The 25,200-nt window shown below is 42.2% G+C and overlaps 1 protein-coding gene across 1 annotated transcript in view; it reads left to right on the forward strand.

The window, feature by feature from the left end:
• The window catches only part of TMEFF1 (transmembrane protein with EGF like and two follistatin like domains 1), a 192,972-nt gene that overhangs the window by 114,131 nt on the left and 53,641 nt on the right, over nucleotides 1-25,200 (forward strand). Inside the window, exons 3-4 of the mRNA XM_075271026.1 lie at nucleotides 6,602-6,731; nucleotides 23,850-23,876. Coding sequence (XP_075127127.1) covers nucleotides 6,602-6,731; nucleotides 23,850-23,876 — 157 coding nt within the window. The remainder of the gene's footprint in view (nucleotides 1-6,601; nucleotides 6,732-23,849; nucleotides 23,877-25,200) is intronic.

The following is a 25,200-nucleotide window of genomic DNA, read 5'->3' on the forward strand; positions in this document are numbered from 1 at the left end:
GGCAGGGATTCCAGATTACGGGAGGATAGAAGTATCAGTTCTTTTGTGCGGTAAAAATGGATTTTAGCCAATACATCCCTGGAAACAGAGTCTGGTAAATGCGATGGCTTTGGGACCCTATGGGCCCTATCAATTGTAACATCCAGAGCTTCTCGGTCAGGAAGTAGCGTGGTTAGCAATTTTTGCAGGAAAGGAGTTAGGTCTTTAGAGGCTATGGATTCCGGTATACCTCTGAATTTCAGGTTGTTTCTGCGAGATCTATCCTCTAGATCAGCCACTTTGGCGCGAAGAAAGGATACTTCCTTCTGCACTTCATAATGTGAGTCTATTAGGTCATTGTGTGATGCGGCAAATTCCGCCATTTTAGTTTCAACATGGGTAGTACGTTCCTTCATCTCACTTAAATCACGGTCAAGCGGGGTAACCATACAAGACATGTCAGCACGTAGTGAATTGCAAAAGGCTGTAAGCATTAGTTTCATACATGCTTCAGTGAGCAAATTTGTAGAGGCAGGGATAGCAGCCAAAAAGTCTTCCTGAGGGCAAGATTGCGCAGTCTCCTCATCATTAGGTGCATAGATAGTAAGCTTAGGCCGCCTTTTAAAAGGGCTATCAGAGGGAGAAGCAGGTAATCCTGCATCCTGTGATAAAGAAGGAGAGGTGTCATGTTGTGAGGCCGACCGTCTCCTATATTCAGTTGTACATACCGGAGCCTCCTCGTAGTGATGCAGGGACGGTGTCACTAGCTGAGGAAGAGAAGGAGCTGACAAGGTCCTCCGTGGAGTTTGTATAGAGTCCTGGTTGTCTGGGGCCGAGTCTTGAGGAAAAGTCCGTCAGTTTGCGCGGTCTGGCTCCAGTTTTCCTCCTTTTTGGCATTCCGGAGGTGTAGGATGGTTCTCCAGCCAGGGTGCAACAAGGAAAGGCATGGGTAAGTCACTAAGTAGTCGCTGTTTAAGGCTGTAGTCATGGAGCTCAAGGTCTATGCGTCCATTCCGCTCCACCGTCAAGCTCCGCCCCCCCACAACAGAAATTTTAAGATCTCTCCACAGGTGTTCAATGGGATTTAGATGTGGACTCATTGCTGACTACTTAGGAACTCTCTAGCGCTTTGTTTACTTCTATATATGGGAGCCTGCACATGGAGTTTACGCTCGCTCATTCTGAACGTAAAACTCATTCAGAGTGAGCGGCGTAAAAAAAAAGATCCCATTGACTTGACATGAGTGCTCCCCTCCCAGTACCTGCCCACACTCTCCTAAGCCACAAGCCCCGCCTTCTTCCTACGTCTGTAACACTAACCTGGGAGGCGGGGGCAGCGAGGCGAGAAGAGGAGCGAAAACAGGGGGACTGGACCAGCAGCAGTGCTTCTGTGCAGGTAAGTGTTATGCCCAGTTCACATATGCTGATGTGTTCTGTCTGTAAGAGTCCGCATGAGGACCCCTACGGACGGAACACGAGCGCAACTGCAAGCGCTGTGCAGTTCAAGCACACGGACCCCATTATAGTCTACGCAAGTAGCAAGTATAAGGCTGCTGTCAGTCTTTAGTGGACAGAATGAAAATAGCAGGATGTTGTAATTTTATTTTTTTTTAATATAAAAAGTGACTTGGAAAATAAAAAATAAAATCATCAAAAATTCTTAAAAAATTTTTGTCATAAAAACCTGGTTTAGAAAAAAAATTGGCCTTTATTGGTGATACATTCCCTTTAAGTATTGACAGTGTCCAGAATTCAGTAGTTGTTCATAGCATTTGACACAATTACATTTGATGATTTTTTTTTTCATTTAGCCTTACTTGAAACATTTTGGAATAAAGTAACGGTTCCCTAAAATAGAAGTAAACCCTTGCTGCATTTGCCAGATTTTGTCTATAATAGAATAATACATTTATGAATGATTGAGATACAGAAGGGTAGAAAGCAATTCAAACATCATAGGCAAATAACTGGTGTGCCAACTGCAAAATAAGGGTGCATGCACACTAGGTAACGCCGGGCGTGTATGAGAGCCGTACACGCCGGCATTACAGCAGACTGCCGAACACTTCCCATTCACTTCAATGGGAGCGCTCGTAACAGCGGCGTTTACGAGCGCTCCCATTGAAGTGAATGGGAAGTGTTCGGCAGCCCTGCTGTAACGCCGGCGTGTACGGCTCTCATACACGCCCGGCGTTACGTAGTGTGCATGCACCCTAAGGCTGAAATAAAGACTAATTGATCATCGTGACAGCCGCTCTCTCTTCTTATGTTTCTGAGAACACATTACTGTCCATGGGTAAGTTCCTTTCAGAAGTGCGTAAATTAAGGAAATAAATTGCATATACAACATATAAGGCTGGGTTCACACTAGTGTTGGATTCCGTTATAAAGGTATTATAAAGGTGTCCGTAAAAAACAAAAAACCAAAAAAAAAAAAACCGACATAACAAACATTAATGGACACTATCTGATGTTAAGGTGTCCGTTTTTTTAACTGATCCATTTAATGGATCAATTAAAAAAACGGACACACTAGCATCAGTTACTATCAGTTAGTGTCCATTTTTTTATACTGTCCATTTTTTTTGTTTAGCTTCTGCTTTCTGAGCATGCACAGAAAACAATGTTCGTTGCCCATAGGCTTCAATGTTAAAAAAAAATAACGGACACTTGCCATCCGTCAAGAATCCATTTTTTTAAACGGACACAAAAGTCCTGCATGTAGGACTTTTTGTTCACTTGGAAAAAATGGACTTCTGACCGATTTGATGTAAAGGGACACTAACGGACACAAGATAAAACCCCACTGAAATGAATGGAAATTTTAATGAATTACTGACGGTTCAGCTAGTGTCCATTGCTAAAATCTTGTAACGGACAATAAGTACGGACACTGCTGTCGGTCACCAGTGTGAACACCCCCTAATTTTATTTAGTTTGCTTAAATTTCATACAATACTTTTGGGACTTCCATACTTGATCAAAGTCACCTGCTCATCAAGATACCTTCTTCAAATGGATTTATTTTTCAAACCGCTAAGAAAAGTGTCCAGTGTGTCAATTTTATTTTTTTTTAGATTATTTACTGAGAATTTGGTGCTTGATATTGATAAAGGATCATTGAACAAGTTTTCAGGGTAATGCTAATTGAGTTCTTCTCATTTCAGCATAGTTATTTTAAAGTTTTATCATTGATGCTCTTAGGTAAAGTTCACACTGAGGAATATGAAGAGGAATATCAGTCAGTCTTCCTCAAATTCCTTTCCAAATCCTGGTCCACTGTGGGTCAATTCACACGTAGGAAAATGGTGAGAAATTTGGTGTGGAATTTTCAACGCTAAAAAAAAGCGCCTCCCATTGATTTCAATGAGTTCTGCTAGCTTTTCCACTAGCGGAAAATTCTGCTAGAGGAAAAAAAAACTAGCAAAACTCATTGAAATCAATGGGAGGCTTTTTTTTCAGTGTGGAAAATTCCACACGAAATTCCTCACCATTTTCCTCCGTGTGAATGGACCCTGTAACCTGTGGTTGAAAGGAGATGCTTAGCCTCATTTATACAATGCATTTTTGCACACTGAGTAGCTTCATATGCAATGGATTTTCCATGGGGCTTAAAGGGATTCAATCATTAGAATCCTTTTTTTTAACGAAGTACAGATCGGAATAGCCTTAAGAAAGGCTATACTTCTGTTACCTTTCTTTTTATAAACCTACGCTGCCATTCCTGATGAATTTCTTCTAACTTCCTTATGTAAATGAGCTTTCAGACAGCACTGGGGGCGTTCCCCTGCACTCAAAGAACACTGGGGGCATCCCCTGTGCTGTCTGAAAACTCTCCAGTGACACCCCTGTCTTCTTCTTCAGACCACCTTTTTGCTGGGCCATTGGCTGCATCTTCATCCAAAAGCACTGACTGGCATGTCCGCCGGCCATTTTCCTGTGGCATCTTACAGGACGCTTGTTCAGCCTCAGGAAAATGACCGACAGACATGCGCAGTTAGAGCATTTGGATGGAGTTGTTGCAGATGACCCGACGAAAAGGCAGTCCGGGAAGAAGACAGAGGCATTGCTGGAGAGTTTTCAGACAGCTGTTTGAGCAAAAGGGAACACCCCTTTTGGTAAGAGAAGATTAACCTTTCTTAAGACTATTCCGATGTGTACATAGTTTAAAAAGGGATTCTAATGATAGAATCCTTTTTAGCCATGGAAACCACTGCAAAATTGAACAGACAGGATGCTTCTTTTTTCAGAACACTTTCCAATTGCTGCCTCCATTGAAAACAACATTTTCTTTGGTACATTTGGAGCTAGAGTACTTGCATGTCTGGTTGAATTAGGTTAAGGGATAAGTAGGGGGTAAGCAGGAAGAATTAAAGAGGACCTTTCATCAGTTGGGGCACATGTGGTTTTATATACCGCTAGAAAGCCGACAGTGCGCTGAATTCAATGCACTGTTGGCTTTCACGATCTGTGCCCCAGGTGAAGAGCTATCAGTGCCAGTACCATAGCTCTTCACCATCAGAAGGACGTTCCTGACAGTCAGTTTTTTCCCGCTCTCACAGTACAGCGCTATAGGCTCTGCTGTGAGAAAGGGCGTTCCTGACTGACTGTCGGGAATGCCCTTCTGACGGTGAAGAGCTACGGTACTGGCACCGATAGCTCTTCACCTGGGACACAGATCGTGAAAGCCGACTGAATTCAGCACACTGTTGGCTTTCTAGCGGTATATAAAACCGCATGTGCCCCAACTGATGTAAGGCCCTCTTTAAAATTGTAAGCATGTGATAAGTTGTTGATATCTACTGTAGACTTGTTGTTATACTTACAACATGAAACGGTGGGATGCTTCACAGAAGTTTTGGAGTTAGAATTCTAAGTTCTAAATACTAGCATGCTAAAGACATGGCCAAACCAATGGGAAATATTAATTATGGCAAGGGACAAGTTATGATGGGTAGATGACTGGTTCTGAGAATATCTAAAATGGCAGATCTTGTGTGGGGTTCTAGATATGCAGTTGTTAGTAAATAAGATTGCCTTACTTGGATATCTTTCTTAGGATTGGATGTATATTTTTACTTGTGCTTTGTGTGTGCTATTGTGCACATTATATGATGTGTATTTGCTGAATATGCTGATGACTGCTCTGTCCCTGAGTAAGTCAGAGTGAAGGGTGAGCCTAGCTCAGAATAATACTTGACAGTTGGAGTGGGCCATGGACCCTGGCCCCTACAAGTACCCGCCAAAAGTGGTCCATGGAAAAGCAACCAGTGAACCAGCGACAGGATTGTTGATGTGCTATGGGATCTGAATCTAACTTGTTTGGTATGATCCCACAGAAGAAACAATGTAGGACAAATTGCTGAAAAGTTGAAAAGGTGTCAAAATACATGCAACAATTTGAGGCTATTTAGAGTGATAAGCATGCCCACACCGACTGGTTTTCACCACTGAGAGCGTCTATAATGGGCACATACTAATTAGAACGGGATGGCAAGGTGTATTTGCATTACTTGCCTAGTGGCAGAAAAGCACCAGAAGGGTCCATTCACACGGAGGAAAATGGCGCTTTATTTGGCGCTGAATTTTCCACACTGGAGAAAAAAAAACCTCCCATTGACTTCAATGGGTGCCATTAGCTTTTTTCCCGCTATTGGAAAAAAAAGCTAGCGGAACCCATTGAGATCAATGAGAGGCTTTTTTTCCAGCGTGGAAAATTCTGCTAGCGGGGAAAAAAAGCTAGCAGAACCCATTGAAATCAATGGAGGGCTTTTTTTCAGTGCTGAAAATTCAACGCCAATTAAAGCGCCATATTCCTCTGTGTGAATGGACCTTAAGGGTGCATTCACACGGAGTATACGCACGCTCATTTTTGCAAAATACATGTGTAAAGAATGCACGTGTAAAAATAAGACTCCCATTGACTTCAGTGACATTTTACGTGTATTTTGACATGCATTTTGAAGTTTTTTTGACATTTATTTTGGCGTGTTTTTTTTACACGTGTAAAATAATGTAATTGAAGTCAATGGGAGTCTTATTTTTACATGTGTTTTTTTTTTGCAAAATACTGCCAAAATGAGCACACGTTTACTCTGTGTGAATGGACCCGTACAGGACAAGCCATCAGTGGAAGTATAATGCTCTGGGCAGTGTTCTACTGGAAAACCTTGGATACTACAATTTATGTCCATGTTACTTTAATGTATAAAAATTAATAAGTTGCACCTCTTGGAATAGAACCATGAATATGAAAATGGGAAATAAATTAGTCAATCATTAATTGACACACTGGCCTGGTGAATTTCATCTTTTAAGGGGTTAAAATGATGCCTGCCCCTAATATTCCTAAAAATACATTTAGGTGAAGCATTTCTTCAGATGTTACACAATCCTCACAATTGATGGGGAAAAAAATGAAATTGAAAGTTATCTAACTATTATACGTCTTACACTCTGCAAAATAGCATTTTCTTCTATGTTGTCTGCTAAGCCATCTGCAGAAGGTATTACCTGTAAACCGTCTCTGGAGATGTAGGAATCATTGTTCCCTGTATCATATTATAGATGTAACTGTACTATCTTTTCTTACCAGTTTAACAAATGCCTCTTTATTTTGCAGTGCCACACTAACTATGTGCCAGTGTGTGGATCAAATGGAGACACTTATCAAAACGAATGCTTCCTGAGGAGATCCGCCTGCAAACAACAGAAAGATTTAACTGTAGTATCAAAGGGACCCTGCTTTTCCGGTAAGAACTGTGTATCATGGCCATAAACTTGTCTTTAAAGCTTAGCTGAGGTATAAATAAGTCCTACTGAAATGTGACTCTTAATCAAAGACTTTTACTGGCACCGCATGTTTGATTTGCACAGTACTACAGACTATAAAGTCAGTTCATCCTCTGGCTTCATTGTTCACTGGTCAAGCAGAAATACCCTAGATGTGTTTGACCACAACCAGCCTTTTGCATTTATATCACATTACAAAGCTAATTGTTTATATTAATAGAAGTTCCAAAAGACCCTAAGATATGGCAGCCACAGACTCACCATTGCTTATGATATTGCTAATAATATCAACATGTTATATTTTTCCTTATGGCATTTTATGTACTGAAGCATGTTTCTGTCTGAGAAGGACCTAAAGTAATGTTCATCTCAAACTTACTGGATTGTGAATAGAATGCTGGACCTTCTGCGACAAGAGACAACAAAAGATCATTTAACTCTGTATAACTGCAATATGGTATACTACCGGGGGCCTATGAAAAGGTTAGGGGTTTGTCATAATAAGCGTAAAGGAGTGTTTTATGTTATGATTGGTGGAAGTGTAACCTCTGCTGTACTAACCATTTCTGAGAATAAAGAGGAAGCAGTGCTGTTTTAGTGCCACTTCCTCTTTAGGGCTCATTCACACGGAGTAAACGCGCCGCGCATTGTGGCGCGTTTACGGCGCGTGTACGCTGCGTTTTTTTTACGGTGCGCGTTAACGCCGTGTAATCGCGGCGTTAACGCCGCGTAAATGCGCACCGTAAAAAAACGCGGCGTACACGCGCCATAAACGCGCCACAAGGCGCGGCGCATTTACTCCGTGTGAACGAGCCCTTAGACTCGAACTACATGTTGTGGCTAAATGTCAAAAAAATTAGGACGTGGGTAACAAAAGGCTGGCAATGTAAGTGCTGAAGGGTCAATCTTCAACTATGTCACATGATTGTACATGATTGTACATAAAAAGAGCATGTTATAGTGACAGAGTCTCTCAAAATTAAAGATGGTCAGAGGGTCGCTAATCTGTGAAAAATAGCATCTAAAAATTGTGGAACAGTTTCCGAAAAATGTTTCTCCATGTAAAGTTGTAAAGACTTAATATCCCACCATCTACAGTTCATAAATGACCGAAAGATTTAAAGAACCTGGAGATATTTTTGTGCACAAAGGACAAGGCTGACGGTGAACAACAGAGGCACATCCTTTTCTTTTCTTAAGGATGCATTATGGAGACATTACACCAATATGTTAGGATACTCTGTATGTATACTTATTACTGCAGCACTGCTCACTACTACTGCTTTGAGGTTCTTAGCACCTGTATATACACAGACCTCACGTTTCCACACCTGCCTCAGGTGGCACTGTATTAAAAACAGGCATGAATTGGTGATGCAAATCACTGCATGAGCTTAGGAATACTTGCAGAATTCATTGTCTATCAACACAGTTCACCTTGCAATCCAAATGCAAGTTTAAGGGTAAGTTCACACAGAGATTTTTGGCCTGGAACCTGAGGCGGAGGCCGCCTCAGGTTCCAGACCAAAAGCTGGGTAGTCGTGACTGAAAGCTGGTGCACTGCACCAGCATCCTGCCGCGCATTCCGCTCTGGATTAGGACCATTGAATGGGCCTAGTCCGGAGGAGGGAGTGTCTTCAGGCCGAATCGCGAGGCGACTCGGCCTGAAGTATGAGCATCTCACTTCTTTTTTCTGGGAGCCAGAAGAAACTGCTCCCGGAAAAAATTCCTGAGTGGCTCCCATTGATTTCAATGGGAGCCGTCTTTTTGGTCAGGATTTTGAGGTGAATACGGCCTCAAAATCCTGACCAAAAATCTCTGTGTGAACTTACCCTAAGAGAACCTTTTGCCACCTCCATCCGATTTAAGTTCTTAAAAGCTGTGAATAGGAGCCGATCCACTGATTCCAGCACAGTTGGTATGTTCTCTCTAGCTCTCGCCATTCCCAAGTAGCAAATGCATTTAATTCCAATGCCCGACATGCTAATTAAGCTTCGTACTGTCAGAAGGGCTGTGTCAAACAAGGTTGGCGGGTGACTTAGAGCCCAATCACAGGCAGCTGGTGTCAGAGCTCAGAATCGCACCCCTTGTCTGCTCCTGCCAGACATCGGCCTTCTGACAGTACAAGTCTAAGCCTTAAAACTAAAAGCTTTGATTTCTGAGGAATGGTGGGATCTAGAGAAAAAAATTCCAACTGTGCTAGAATCAGTGGGGCAGCAGCTATTAATTGATGTATAGAGTTGAACTCTAAAGCTTGAGGTTGTAATAAGTATACATACAGAGTTGAACTCTAAAGCTATATTATACAAAGAAGAAGCCATATATTAACTCAATGAAGAAACGCAACATTCTTCTCTTGGTCAAAGCTCATTTAAAATTAACTGAGGCAAAATGGAATATTCTTTGGCCAGATGTCAAAATTTTAAATTCTTTATGGAAACCATGGGCGTGATGTCTGGCAAATTTAAGAGGAGAAGGACTATCGACATTGTTATAAAATGATAGCATATGATAAATGACCTGACATCAGTTTATAATATGGATTCTCTACAACACTTATAAAGTACTAGAAAATAAATGTTGTTAAAATAGAAGAAAATAAAAAACATTGCAAATGCTTGTATAAGACACAATAAAAAGTCCTGCAATGCATGGTGTTTTTATAAGCATTTACAAATGAAAAAAAAGAGTAGTAAAGCGTGCAATACCCATGCTTTCCATGTTCTCTACACACGCACATGTTGTGTGATCTAAGCAACATGTTAAAGCTTATTTTTATTATCTGATAATCATATAAAATATTCTTATTAAAGCTCACTGATGTGCAGACATTATATTACACGTATCATAGTTTGCTCATTTATTTTGTCACCAAGAAGAAGTCTGGCAGCAATAACTACTTACAATACATACTAGTGATTATTACCTAGATCTCCTTATTGCAATCTAACCTCTAGATATATACTCAGAATACAAAAGTGTATCTGCACTTATGAAAATAGTATAACACAACAAAGCTCCTGCATAGTAACACAGTAGATAAGGTTACATAATAATACAAGTCCATCAAGTCCAACCTACATAGACAACTACAGAGAAAAAGAGTGGCGTTGTACTTGGCGACCAAACAGGATGCTGAAATTTGACTACATGCCACTACTATTTATACTTCACCAACCCACTGTTGAAAGATGGGCAGGAGGGACTGCAGCAGCTGTCCAGTCAACCACCATTGCACCACAACTTTTCTATGTACAGGGGTCACAGTGTTTCTTATAGCACCTGCTTAGGGGACTCTCCTAAACTGCATGGTACATTTGTACATTTGTAAATCACACAGACATTTCACTGGGGATTCTGCTCTGCTTAGATGGAAGACTAATGGTAAAACTGTTTGATTCCTGGCCTATGCCCTGAGGGAACATGACATACAAATTCTGGTTTCTGATCTCTGAGTAATGCAGTGTATGGGCCATATATAAAGATCATGTTCTAGGTATAATATCTTGTATTAGTTTTGGCAAAAGTCCCTTTAATTATTAGCATATTGCATGTATATATTAGCAGACATACATCATTTCAGTTTCACCCTGTGTTCACATACTATAGTTTGTCCCAGCTTCTGCCTCTTTATGAATAGAAAGAGCAGCCTCATGTGAGTTATGTACTCGAAGAGTATTTCCACCTTTGAATATATTTGTTTAGAGAATCAGCAGATTTAGCAATCCTATATAAATTTTAGCAATATAATCTAGTTGAGTAACTATATGAATACGTTTCTTTACATTTTGATCTGATTCACAATTACAATTTGTAGGACAGTCCTGAAATGTGACAATATTAAAATGGAGGCTTCTTCGCCTTTTTTCAGGCCACCAGTCTTACACAAGACTTGTGTGCTGAATGGATACCTATGATCTCACTATTATGAAGCATACAAGCCACGTCCACTGCTGTGCTTGTCATGCCAGAACTGATAGACTTTGTGATGAGCCGACTTGTTGACTGATATTTTGCCTGGACGTCCACCTCTTGGCTTTTGAGTGGATGGATGAATTTCATTTTGTATTTGTCAGGATACGGAGTCGCCGCGGTCTCCTTGCTGCGCGGCATCTCCCTGGGAGACGTGTTAGGAGTTCTATTGGGTGTGCTTAGGTCATTAAGGGTTAATCTTTTCCTTGCCTTCAGTCTCCATGTCATTAGCCATCAGGTGTGTTCTCTGCTGCTATTTAATCCCCACCCAGGCATGGATCCTTGCCAGCCAGTCACTTTGTGTTTCCTGGTCCCCCTGCTCAGTCTGATTCCCTGTCTGTTTGTATTCCATATGTTTCTTGGTTTTTAGACCCGGCTTGTATTTTTGACTATCCCTTGTCTTTTGATTTGGTACCTTTTATTATATCTCCTGGCTTGACCTCTTGCTCATCTGACTTCGCCTTCTCTTCTGTGTCTTGCTGGGACTTGTGGTCCTCCCTGGTTCCATGCTGTTTAGTCTTTTGTTTTGCATTGCAGTTACACTGTGCTTTCTGTTTAGGTGTGACCCCGTGACTCCAGTCCCTAGGACTTTCAGGGCCTCCTCTCCCCTTATCCTAGCCGCCGGATAGAAGGTTAGGAGCCGTGGTAGGCGCACTTCAATTAGGAAGTGCATTGGTCTGCCTCATCTCAGATATTACAGCATATACATATCCTTACAGTATTCTTATAACTGTCATGGCCCTCACATGATGCAGTTTGGTATTTTTCTTGGCTGAGCAACCACTATCAATATTTGTTTTCTTTTCTTGGAAAATCTTCATGGCTGATCCTTGATGTGAACCAGTGATCTTTCACTTGGGAATCAAACAAATAACACACCGATCTATTGGGGAATTTGCAATTTGTAGTATACAAGAAGAAAAAAAAAATACCACCACCAGGGGCAAAACAGTAACAGTGCAGTTACTTGACAAGAATCTGCATAACTAATCATATGCTAAATAGTTGCAAGTCAAATTTATGTATTAAGTAACTGAGATGGTTGTCTATACAACAATGGTAGTCTCACGTTGGAAGTTGTAGTGGATGGTGACAGATGGAGCAGGAAAATCAAAAGTTCAAAAAATTGTTACCCTTTTCGTCATCAGTGTAAGTCTTTGGCAGTAGCCTTATATCCGCAAGAGCAAAAGGATCAAGCAATCCAAACCAGACTGACCTTTTTTCCCCCTGACATCTGCCATGGGGGTAGAGTCAGGATACTCTTATACACATTAGGTGGTCCTACTGATATTGGTATGTAGTTCTGCCAGTATAAAGTGCATCTAATGTCAACGTTAAAGAAGGCAACTTAGGGAGCATTCACACGGCGTAACGTCCCGCGAGATTTGGCACGTGTACGCCGCGTGACCCTTTGCGTGCCGTACATGCTCCCATTCATTTCAATGGGAGCGGGGAGCGTATGCGCCGCGCTAGTTTGCGGCCGTGCATTTATTCACGGCCGCAAACTAGCGCGGCGCATATGCTCCCCGCTCCCATTGAAATGAATGGGAGCGTGTACGGCACGCAAAGGGTCACGCGGCGTACACGTGCCAAATCTCGCGGGACGTTACGCCGTGTGAATGCTCCCTTATGTCTATACTATATCTCCATCTATGGAGAGATCATCAGTCTATTCAGTTATTGGTAGAAGGGATTTCTCTCCTCATGATCACTGGAGTTCCCAGTAATCGAGCACTCACCCATTTTCAGTGTATCCCTTATTCTGTGGATAAGCGATAAGGTGTCTTCATGGGAAAAGACATTTAGGCCAGAAACATACATTGCATACTTGTGTGGGTTCCTGCGAAGTAAATTAGCAGTGTAGTGAATGGGATTTTAAAAAATTTAATCTACAGACTGCAGGGAAAAAAAAACCTGAAGCACAAAGTGTATTGTGCTGTGAGTTTTGAACAAGCTTCATGTCAATTATTGATACATGTTCTCCAACTGAAAGGCGAACCACAGTGAAGGCCAGTTGCTTTTAGCATTTTTTTGGCAAAGGTGGATCTGCTGCTGGATGACTGCAGCAGACATCCCGCAGAGGACTCAACACATATATCTTTAGCCATAAGGTAGATCTCTGAATAGTTTACATATTTTATGGGTTGTTACAGTTTGTGAATCTTTCTTTTCATGAAAAGAAGAAATAAAGTATATAAAAATATTACATATGCAGTGTTAATCTTTGTTATTGCATAGTAATATAGTACAAGGAGAAGTATACATATTGAAAAAACATAGCTGCAAATTAATAAGAACCCTAAGCTGCAAATTGTATTACGGGTGAAGGAGATTTCTCTTATGTGACTCACTAAACAATAGCTGAGATAAAAGAGTGAGAAACTTCTGTAAGGTCGCATGTGCTCCACTGAACGGATTTATAGCAATCTCCTTCCCAATTCTGCACACTGCTCAGTCTGCATTTGCCCTTTGATTTCTGAGCATTGTTATTCTCCACATGATTCAGTTATTTACAGATTAGCTTCCACAGAAATAAGGTAGACAAAAGAAAAATCTCTTACAAGGGCAGGCCAAAAATGCCATCCACTTCCATTTCAAGGGAAAACCACCCGCTTTCTAACCAGGACTGCTTTTAGTTGTCTTTTTTCTTATTGTGAATAATAATGAGAGACAGAATATTGTCATGTGCATATTTTATTACATTCTTTTTCGTTATCAGTCTCTTAGGTGAAAGCACAATGGATGCTGGCAACACAACAATCTATGCTCACTTTTAAAATTTTGTTTCTAACAAAAAGCTGTTGTTCAAGCTGTAGCGCTGTCACATGCACACCATGATCTTAGATTAAAGAGGACCTTTCACAACATCTGTCAAGTCCAGATCCTTGCATAATTTAAAGAGGACTTTTCATGTCCTCCTGCACATATATACCACTAGAAAGCCAATTGCCAGCTTTCCCCCAGGCTGAAGGTATCGGTGCTGCAGCTCGGTTTCAGCACCGATCTCTGCCCACCATCAGAAGGGCGTTCCTGACAGTCTAGCTGGGCTGTGAGGAACGCACATCATCAACGCCCTCTCTGACCGTACAGGGTTAAGGACGAGTACTGGCAGGGGGATGGGGTGTTCCTCACAGCCAAACTAACAGAACCAATATCTCCGGATTGGGGACACATAATGGGAAAGCTGACAGTGCGCTGCATTTAGCGCACTGTCGGTTTTCGAGCAGTATATAAAAGTGCATGTGCAGGAAGACATGAAAGGTTCTTTTTAATAGGTTCTCTTCCACTAATTCTGAAACAATTGTATTTTTTTTTTCTCTAGCCCCACTGTTCCCAAGCAATAAGTGCTATTAGTTTTGGTATCTACACATTTAGCCTCTGTACTGTCAGGTGGGCATTGTAGGAGCAGAATAAGAGGCATGATTCAGAGCTCTGACACTATCCAGTTTTTAATCACAACCCTTGTCTGCTGCTGCCTGACATTGCCCAAATGATAATACAGATCCCAAATGGCATATCAGGCACCAAAAGTAACAGCACTGATTGCTGGGAGGTGTGGGAGCTAGGGGAAGAATTGCAACTGTATCAAAATCAGTGTAGTGGTGTCTATTAAAGGGTACAAAGAACTGGGAGTGGTGGAGGTGGTGAAAGGTTCTCTTGAAAATGAGCTGGGTCATATTCTAATTAATAGGACCCATGGATGATACTTGTCTTATGTTGTATGGTGGATGTTCCCTGAGCCTACAGATATGTCTCTCCCTATAAACACAATTTATAACATACTTAAATGATCACAACTTTAAAAAAAAAACAACCTTGCATAAATCAATAGTACAGACACAAACTTTGAAATATATCTCATCAGAAGACATCACTGGCCTCAGCTGTCACGTGCAGTCATTAGGCTCCGAGACACGCTACATTGACGGAACAGAAGACTGTCACTAGGAAATGGGGAGCTGCATCTAGGGCAGCAGGACAAAGGACAGGTAATTTTCCCTGGCCATTCCATACATAACAGCCATATTGGCCTTTCATGTGTAAGAACATGGCAGTTGCCCACCTAAAGATATTTTCTGTAGATCTTCAGAACCATCTATATTATTTCAGTCTTTCTGCTTGCCTCCAAAGTTGCCTGCTCCTTTGTTCTATATTTGTTAGAGCAGGTGTATACCTCTTAGAAGTGCTTAGATGTTCTTCTGTAACCATGCACAGCACACCACCATAGTCCATACTTTTAGAGGTATGTGTAAATTTTGAGAAACACTTCTTTTTTTAATAAATGATCAATTTGCCTGCATTCTTTTTCATGTCTAGACAGACAGCCTTTTATTAGTGTATTTGACTCTGCTAGTTGCCAATATTACATTGTTTTCTTACACTGTTTGACAGAATAATGTGCACATTCACATTTATACATTGTGAAGAGTCGTATGCATTCTTTTGAGATCTTCGGAGACTGATTATCTTCATCTTAGTTGTTGTGAAGTTTAATTATGTGTTATATAATACAGTTCACAATCAAGGTATAATATTAACTGCTTCCAGAATGAACACTGTAACTTGAGACTATAACTCTATGGGAAACTAGTATTGGTTCCAAAGACCTAAAAATGTCACCAAATACATGAGAAAAAAGAAGATTAAAGAAAAAAAACAGATCAGATTACTGTTATAGATTTAGCAAATCCTTACGCATCAAAATTAGAAAAGGCTACTGGAAGCTGTAGACCATTTTCTGTAGAGCACAACCAAGATTTCTCCTGTTGTAAAGACTATACTTCCTATAGATAAGTGGTTCTTAACCTTGTTTGAGGTACCGAACCCTTCTTTAGTGATAAATCAAATATGATTTTTTTCCAAATTCAAGACATAGGTTTTTGGGTTTTTTTACTGGTACACAAAATGAACCGTGCATAGAGCCTAGGGTTCATTTGAACCCTGGTTAAGAACCACTGCTGTAGATACAACAGTACCCTCATGTCTTATCCAGACAGTCAAAATGCTACATCTGAAATATAACACAGTAAAAATATGTAAGGCCAGGGCCCCACGTTGTAAAAATACTACATCTCACATTACCTGCAAAGTGGATGGGATTCTGGCTAATCCAAACCGCACATTGCAGAAAAAATCTGCAGTAGAATCTACTGCTCGCGTTTTTGTTAATCGCAGCATGTCAATGATACCTACGAAAACGCTGGTGTTTTTTGTATACATGTAATAGAGGCAGGAGGACTTTCTGTGAAAATGCTGTGGATTATAACACAATGCATTTCCGCCACGGTCTTTTCCGCAGTGTTTTTTGGCCGCGGCTCACTACGTGGGGCTTTAGTCTAAATTAATTTTTTTTAATACGTTACTGTGCATAAGCAAATATAAAACATAAATTAATTTATTTTCAATCCCCAGTTGCAGTTTTAATATTTTTTGAATCAGATATTTAGTAATGAGCTCATTAGAGATGAGCGAATACCATTCGATCGAGTAGGTATTCGATCAATTATCAGGCTATTCGAGACATTTGATTCCAATCGAATACCACACGGTAAATGAAGTGAAAATTCGAATCCCCTCCCACCTTACCTGGTGCTTTTTTTGCACCAATAACTGTGCAGGGAAGGTGGGACAGGAAGCAGGAAAACGTAGGCATCGAAAAAAATGGGAAAAAGTCATTGGCTGGCGAAATCAGGTGACCTCCAATTTATAAGAATAGTGTCAGTCATATGCGTGTCATTTGCGGTTTGGAGTTAGACAGGGAGAGACGTTGTGCTGAGGGCTAGAGAGGATTTTGGTTTGGATAGGCAGGAAAAATTAAAACCAACAGCTCTTTTCAGAGCTAAACTAATTCACCAGTGTATATACACCACTAGTATATACACTAAGCTCTTAAAATTTCACAAAAGCCCTTTTTAGGGCTCATATTCTCTACCAATGTTCTGTATACCTGTCCCATAGGGATGATAAGAAAGTTGTATACTGTCATCCGGCATACACGGCAGTATATAGGCCCAATATATCTACCCTCTGTATACAAAAAAAAAAACATAATTTTTTTTTAAATTCAACAAGTTTTATAACATTTTTTGAATGGTACATAACATACATATGCAAAAGAATAGTAATTGAGTGCAGTGGTAACTCAAAGAATAAACATAAGGGCATAGACAATCAGCATAAACAGCTTATGAACCAGTGTACTAACTAATGCCCATGCCAATGATTTGGGGTATAACAGTCCGTGGAGTCTCATATTCCTCTTAGTTGGTGGATGCTATATGGGGGGGTGGGGTGGGTGGTTTTGGGTATAACAGTCCGTGGGGTCTCATCTTCCTCTTGTTTGGTGACAGCTGGACACGTATTGGGCAGCGATTTCCACAGTGGACTCTTCTTCTTCCAGTAGGATGTAGAGTTTCCTCTTCTCGTCTGCAGATATGAAGTCTGGGATATGGGCAAAGAGACTTTGGTAGTAGACAGCCCTCACAGCTGAGTATTTGGTGCAGTGTAGCAAGAAGTGGGTCTCGTCTTCTAGGGCCCCCTGGTCACAGTGCTGGCACAGTCTGGCTTGTATGTCTGCCTGTGTCGCCCCGTCTCCATCTCCAGGTTGTGGGCGCTCAGTCTGTACCGGCTCAGGGTCTGTCTGTGCTTGGGGTGGCGTAATCTGTCCAGGTAGGTGGCCATGGTGTAGTCTCTTTCCAGTGACCGGTACACAGTGAGTTTCTTGGAGTTATTTATTGCGCTTCTCCATTCCTCGATGTACCTCGATTCCTCTTTGTCTCTGTCAATTACTCCTTTTATTTGAGCCTTGTTCAGGGCATGTTGAGGGTTTTGGCTTGGCAGATGGCTGATTCTTGTTTGGGTGGTATCAGTTTTTCTCGGGGCTCTGTGGCTCTGCCAGGCTTGGTGGTGGTAGGAGCCAGGGCTGTTGCCCTGTATGTGAGTCCAGAATGATAGCGCCCTCTTCTGCATGGTGAGCCATAGGGGGAGTCTGCCCAGCATCCCACGTTGGAGGTGCTGCGGTGGACATGGAGCAGGTACTTACAGAACTCCAGGTGTAAGGTCGCTGTTGGGCTGGAATCCCACTTTGACTGGTCTGGGTAGGTGGCTGGGCCCCAAACCTTGCTGCCATAGAGGAGGATCAGAGCGATGACTTCATCGAATATCTTCAGCCAGACCCTCACTAGTGGTTTGAGGTGGTACAGTTGTCTTCTGATGGCGTGGAAGGTTCTGCAGGCTTTTGCTTTCAGGGTTTCTATTGCTGCTTTGAAGCTTCCTGATTGGCTGAGCTCCAGCCCCAGGTAGGTGTAGCTGTTGGTTTTCTCCAGTGTGGAGCCGTTCAGTGTGAATTGTGGGGTGGGGGCTTTGTTGTGGCCCTTCCTCTGAAATACCAAGAGAACTGAGGGAAAACAGGGGAATAGTACCAGAGAGCCACCTGACAGTAGATTTCAGTGATATATCAGAGCCCAAAAAAACATAAATTTGTATACAATCCATCAGTTTGTCAACTCACTTACTCGCTCACTCATTCCTGTATACTGTCATACTAGTATATACGGCAGTATATAGGCCCAATATATCTACCCTCTGTTTATACAAAAAAATAAATAAATTGTATGCAATCCATCAGTTTGTCAACTCACTCACTCCTGTATACTGTCATGCTAGTATATACGGCAGTATATAGGCCCAATATATCTACCCTCTGTGTATACAAAAAAAAAAAAATTGTATACACTCCATCAATTTGTCAACTCACTTACTCACACAAAAAAAAAATTACATCTCAAAATGCGCAAGGCTAGCACAAAGGGATGTGGATGGGGATGAGGCCGGGGGCGTGGAAATGCAGCTGGGGAGCAAGGTTGAGGTCAAGCATCCAATGGCTACTGGCGAGGGGCAGCCAGCATCATGCTCCTCCACAATCCCTGGCTTGATGGCTACATTAAGCAGGGTAGAATATTGACCAGGCCTGAGCACTAGGAACAGGTGTTGCAGTGGCTAGTGGATAACACTTCCAGCAGCTTTTCCACCAGCCTGTTAGCGGCTCTGGCGCTTGCCAGCCTCCAACATGTTCCATGCCTGGCTCACGTTTTCAACTTAGTGGTGCAACGGTTTTTAAAAACGTACCCCAGCATTCATGAGCTACTGGTGAAAGTGTGGAGCTTGTGCGCCCACTTTCGTAAGTCGTCAGTAGCCTCTGCTAGCCTCCGAAGCCTCCAGCAATGCCTACATCTGCCTGAACATAGGCTGTTGCGCGACGTCCACACACGCTGGAACTTGACGTACCACATGTTGAGCAGGGTGTGAGCAGCAGAGACCCTTGATGGAGTACCATCTCCAAAACCCAAGGGTTCCTCAAAGTCAACTCCAGAAGTTTCTGCACCATGTTTGGTCATGGATGGCAGACTTATGCGAGATCCTACGTGTCTTTGAGGAGTCCACCAAGAGGGTCAGCTGTGATGATGCACTAGTGAGCGTAACCGTCCCGCTCCTGTGTGTGATGCGAGAATCGCCATCAGGGATAACGCATTGCACGCTGAGGAGTCGGGGATAAGAGCAGACCCATCCCAGCAGGATAGTCAGTGCATACTCCTGTCAGCCTGTAATGACGGAGGAAGAGGAGGAAGATGAAGTGGCAGATGAGATCATTGTCACACACAAGGCTAGCTGGGAAGTTCAGTGCGTCCCATTACTTCAACACGGATGGGGTGAAGGGGAAGAAGAAGAGGAGGAAATGGACAGTGACCCTTCTGGTGGGGGCAGTGAAGTCATGCCAACTAACACTGGCACACATGGCTGACTTCATGTTGGGCTGCTTTTCCAGTGACAAACACATTGTCAAAATCCTGGAGAGCAACCAATACTGGATTTTTGCAATCCTCGACCCCCGGTATAAAAATAATATATTGTCTTTCATTCCGGTAGAGGGGAGGGCCAATCGCATTCATGATTGCCATAAGCAACTTGCGCAAAATATGATGGAAATGTTTTCATCAACTCTCGGTGGCAGAGAGGACAGTTCCTCCAACAACTGCCATCTGGTGCACAACCACCAGGGGCACACTCTCCAAGGTGTGGGACTCCTTAATGGCACCCCCTCACCAAACTACCACCATTGAGGGGTCTAATGTCACCAGGAGGGACAAATATAGGCGCATGTTGTGGGAATACCTGGCCGACCACAGCCCTGTCCTCTCCGATCCCTCTGCGCCCTGCACTTATTGGGTGTCAAAGTTGGACTTGTGGCTGGAACTTGCGCTTTACGACTTGGAGGTGCTGTCCTGCTCTGCTGCCAGCGTTCTATTGGAAAGGGTCTTCAGCACAGCCGGTGGCATCATCACTAATAAACGCAGTCGTCTGTCAGCTGACAGTGCTGACCGGCTGACGGTGATCAAAATGAACTGCCACTGCATTGAACCATCATTTGCATGTCCACCAGTGTCCAGCACCCCAACATGAAGTTGGATGTGTGTGCTCCAGCTCTTCTCTTCCTCCTTCTCCTCCTCCTCTTCCTCCTCCACCATCACAGTTGAAAAACAAAATTTAAAATCACCTCATTAAGGCTCACCTTAAGGGCCTAATTTTATGCTCCGACAAGGCTCTATTCATCCATAGAACATAATATTAGGCTCCTACAATCCTCAATTCATCCCAAGAGCCAAAAACTAAAACTCTGCTGGTTAAAGAGGACCTTTCACCACTTTTGGGCACATGCAGTGTTATATACTGCTGGAAAGCTGACAGTGCGCTGAGTTCAGCGCACTGTCGGCTTTCCCGATCTGTGCCCGGTGTAAAGAGCTTACGGTGCCGGTACCGTAGTGCTCTATGGTCAGAAGGGCGTTTCTGACCATTAGCCAGAGACGTCCTTCTGCCTCGCGGCGCCAATCACGCTGTGCTGTGGAGCGGGGAGGAACTCACCCAAAGGGCTTAACATTCTGCTGGTTAAAGGCTCAACTCACCCCAAGGGCCTAACATTCTGCTGGTGCAATGCTCAACTCAATTAAAGGTGCAACGTTTAAATGGCTTCTTTCCAAACCCAGGGTGATTCTTTTCAGTAAGATCTGATGGCTGTTTCCAGCCCTGATTATTCTGGTTGATCTTATTCAGTAGTGAGTCCAGCTCAGCATGAGGATCTTCTACGTTAGGTTGTCCATGCCCACTAATATGCATGAAGACTCGATCACCGTAAATGTCCTAATTTTTCTCCAATTCAATCTCTGAATGAACTGCTCTGAAAGATGGCCTAGGCACTGCTGCAATGGCAATCACTGGCTATTCCTGTTCTGGTTACAAAGAATCTTGTGTCTTACTTGAAGAAGAGACAATCTTAGTCTGACTGCTGGTTGCTTGTGCTGCATCATATGGCGTTGGGTCTGTCAGCCTTGTAATGAACTCCTCATTCTGGATCCCATTACTTTCAACAGTCTCTAAAGTCTTTTGACACTTTGAATTTTGTTCCGTTCCAAACAACTCTGTGTTTAGATTTGGCTCAATCGCAGCTCCAGAACATGCCTTGGAAGGCGAGGTTTCCTTTAGTGGTTCCATCTCAGCAGGATGATGATGATGAAGCTTGGTCAAATCTGGTGTCGGAAGGGAAAGTGGTTTCTGATCTACATCTAGTAGATCAGTACTGGAGCATGTTGTTTGGATTATTAACATATGATCTGAACCCTGTAGAGGTAATGTAATATTAGAGGACCATTAACTGAAGTAGTGGTTGTGGTTGCAGCCAATTCTCCACCTTTGCGGTCCTCTAAATAAAAGTTACCCCCAGGACTTAATGCCAAAATGTTATCAATTTCACAATCAAAATCAAGGTCAATGTCTGGGTCCTCACTCCAATCCACTGCATCAGTCCCACACAATGAGAGTGATGGTTTTGGAACCACCATTTTAGGGGCTAACAATTTTAATTTGGCTAACACTAAGCTGCTGCAAGGCTCAACTCACCCAAAGGGCCAACAAATCTCTGCTGGTTAAAGGCTCAAAGGACGAAAACTGCTGGTGCTGGTGAATATCGAATATTTCACTACTCGCTCATCTCTAGAGCTCATAACTATCAAGTAAGGTAGGATTTAGCTTGAATTTTCAGTAATTCTCCTTTGTTGCCTATTGCACGCTACTCCCTCAGACTCCAACATGCCTGCAATCTACAATCCATGTTGTTTTGTTCAGTTTGTGCCCCCTTTAACTCCACCCAGTCTGCATGTTCCATCTTTCAGTATAATGTTCCCTTAGTCCCATAATACAATATAATGCCACCTTAGTGTCCATGGTCATGTGATGAGTACACAGGTGTCGCTCGTTACAGTCACAGCACAATAATCAGACATCTGCCTGGTAATCAGCTGTGCACCTGTGTGCTCATCACATGACCAGGAACGTAAATCACATGACCATGGTTAGAGTTTTATCCTCTAGAAGTAACAGAATGAATGACAGCAGCAGAGATCTAGAAAACCGTGAGGAATTGATACAGAAGGTATATTGGAAAATTGTATATCTTTTTATTGTTTCGAATAGCTGCTCAATATTCGATTATTCGAACGAATATTGAACCTCATTATAGTCTATGGGAGAAAATGCTTCGCTACAGGAGATCCCACCATTCAACTCAGGAGAGTCACCAAGTCCACTATGACACCCCAGGAAATGATGCCAACACCTCTGCAATGCAACTGGGACAGCAGGGGAAGCATGTCTGGGGGCATCAAGTACCTTTATTATGTCGGGATCCCTGTAAGCTTGCGATATGCCGGAGCTGACTTTTTCCCATAGGAATGCATTGACCAGCGTTGATTGGCCAGTGTACTGCATTCGGCCAATCATCGCTGGTTCTCCCTGAGGAGGCGGAGTCTAAAATCGGTCCACAGCAGTTTCCATTCTGGTCCGATTTTAGACTCAGCCTCCTCCGGCAGAACCAGCGTTGATTGGCCGAATGCTGTACACTGGCCAATCAACAAGCATATCGCAAGCTGACAGGGATCCCGACGAGATGGAGCCCCAAAGAGTTGTGTGATTACCATTCCCCCCTAAATAAAGGTAATCCCTAGCTAACCCTGCCTGTAGATCTGTCCCTGTCTCACAGTCACATAGTTCACAGTCCCAAATTAGTCGAATGGTAAATCCACCATTCGTCTAAATTGGAGGTTATCTGCTTCCGGCTGCCAATTACTTTTTCCGATTTTTTTTCACTGCCTCCGTTGTCGTAGTTCCTGTCCAACCTCCCCTGCGCTGTTACTGGTGCAAAAAATGCGCCAGGGAAGATGGGAGGCGATACGAATTTTTACTGCGTTTGCGGCCTTGTATTCGATTGTAATCGAATATCCCGAATGGCCTGATATTCGATCGAATCTGTATTCAATCGAACGGTGTTCGCTCATCTCTATTAATGATAAGTTGCTTTCATGAACATATATATATAATACATACCCACAAAAAAATTCACACTCACTAACCCTATCCAATGTTCGCTTCTGACATGGACATTACATATAGAAATATAGAATACACACTTGCTAAGGGAAAAGACTTGAAATGCGTTGTATGTTTACCACTGGGTATTAAACTCTTTGCATCTGGACCAGTGCTTGTATGCCTCTGTTTTGGGGTATTCACTTATACCCTACACCACTTTATTAATTACATATAGAAAGACCAGGGTGTAAACTTGAGTAGAATTCTCCTTTAAATTGCCAGACCATAATTGAAATTACTACATCAATAATTCTTTTCCTAGTCAGACTTTTGAAGATACTGGAGTAAAGGGTGACAACTTTACAAAGGATATCATGTCTTTAGCTTGTACAGTTATTTGTATGGGTACAGGTGGAGTATAAAGCTATGTTTTACATATTCAGGTCTTGCCATTGCTTTATAAGTATGCATGAGTGTTCTTCATGCGCTGCTTTCTAGTTAGCATTGTACCAGTCTTGATTCTGCCCATATAACACCAGATGTATTTTATAACTGTGAGAAGACAGAATGCCTAACAGCTGGAGTAACGTGATAATAAAACATAGATTTACACATCAATCCAGAAATAACAAACAGCCAAGAAATTCCTCTTAATTAATGTTTATTTTTATTTCTCTTTTGTTCCTTAGATGCAGCATCTGGATCTGGAGAAGGTGGTAAGTTGCGTTTTTAAATTCCCAACTAAATGTACTAGTAACATAAGGGGTGCCCCCATAAAGAGAGATAAAGCAAACTTAACTTTTATTAAGTGATAGTTAAAAATTCAGGCCGCAGGGCCATATATAACCCCTATCTAAAAATAGGAAGATGAACACCTATGACTAATACTGACAACCATACTGCTGGAGCAGATTAGGTGCTATTATACCCTCAATGGTGAAGAGGATTGAATGTGACCAAGGGTTCCTATGAAAAATAAGTGAAGACCAAATATCACACTGCAAGGAATAATTAAAACCCCCTATAGTCAATTGGAAAAGGGTGCCAAGCTGTTGGTAAACTAGGGTAATAGTAGTGGTGCCGCCAAAAATAGCAAAAATAAATGAACCTTCACTTCAGGTACACAAAAACGTCAAACAAAAACCTGCTTGTCTGAGAACTAACTAAACAAGACTAAACTAACTATACGTGTGGCTTACTACCATCCACACCAAAAAACAGATAACGCAGTTAAGTCTCTCGATTCTCTCAGTAATGGGTAACAGACCCAGGCGCCTCCTCTCGCTCCCAGGATGTAACCTGAAGTGCAGGCCCTGCAGCCTTTTATGGCCCATTAACGAGCCGGGGCTGCAGCCTACTCAAGACCCGCCCTGGACCACAAATATGTCAAAAATTGGGAGAGATATACCGTGATTCCAGCACTCTGCCTGTCACCTTCTCACTATACATTAATTATATATATATATATATATATATATATATATATATATATATATATATGTTATTCCTAGTTTGTAAATATATGTTTACCACCATTTTATATCAATATCAAATTATAATTTAGTGGTTACATAGGATAGGCCATCAATATTAGATCTATGGTGATTTAATACCTGGGGCCCGCAGATGGCCAGTACCCAGTGTATCTCTCAGTATTGTTTACATACTGTGTACTGCACTGCTCACTCGTCTCATCGGTAGCGGTGAGCATCAGTACTGCAGCGCTTTCCTATCTTAGTCTAGAGCCACAATGTATGAGTACCAGTGATTTGCGGACTTTCCTGGTTTCGGATCAGTGTTTGAAACCGGATAATGTCTTTAATACTTGTTTTTTGCTTGCTGGGTTTTTGGGGTTTTTTGTATAAAGTATGGAGAAAGAAATATTTTTAAATACTATATTGATTGAAATTAAAAAGATTCCAATAGAAAAAAAAAATCGTGTATTGGTAAACAGTCCCTTGTGAAGAGCAGCATCATGTAAATAGACAAGAGTGGGTACAATTCCTCTGGTATACGATCCCACATAAACTAAAGTACAAA

This window comes from Leptodactylus fuscus, chromosome 4 (assembly GCF_031893055.1).
Source record: "Leptodactylus fuscus isolate aLepFus1 chromosome 4, aLepFus1.hap2, whole genome shotgun sequence".
Lineage (NCBI taxonomy): Eukaryota > Metazoa > Chordata > Amphibia > Anura > Leptodactylidae > Leptodactylus > Leptodactylus fuscus.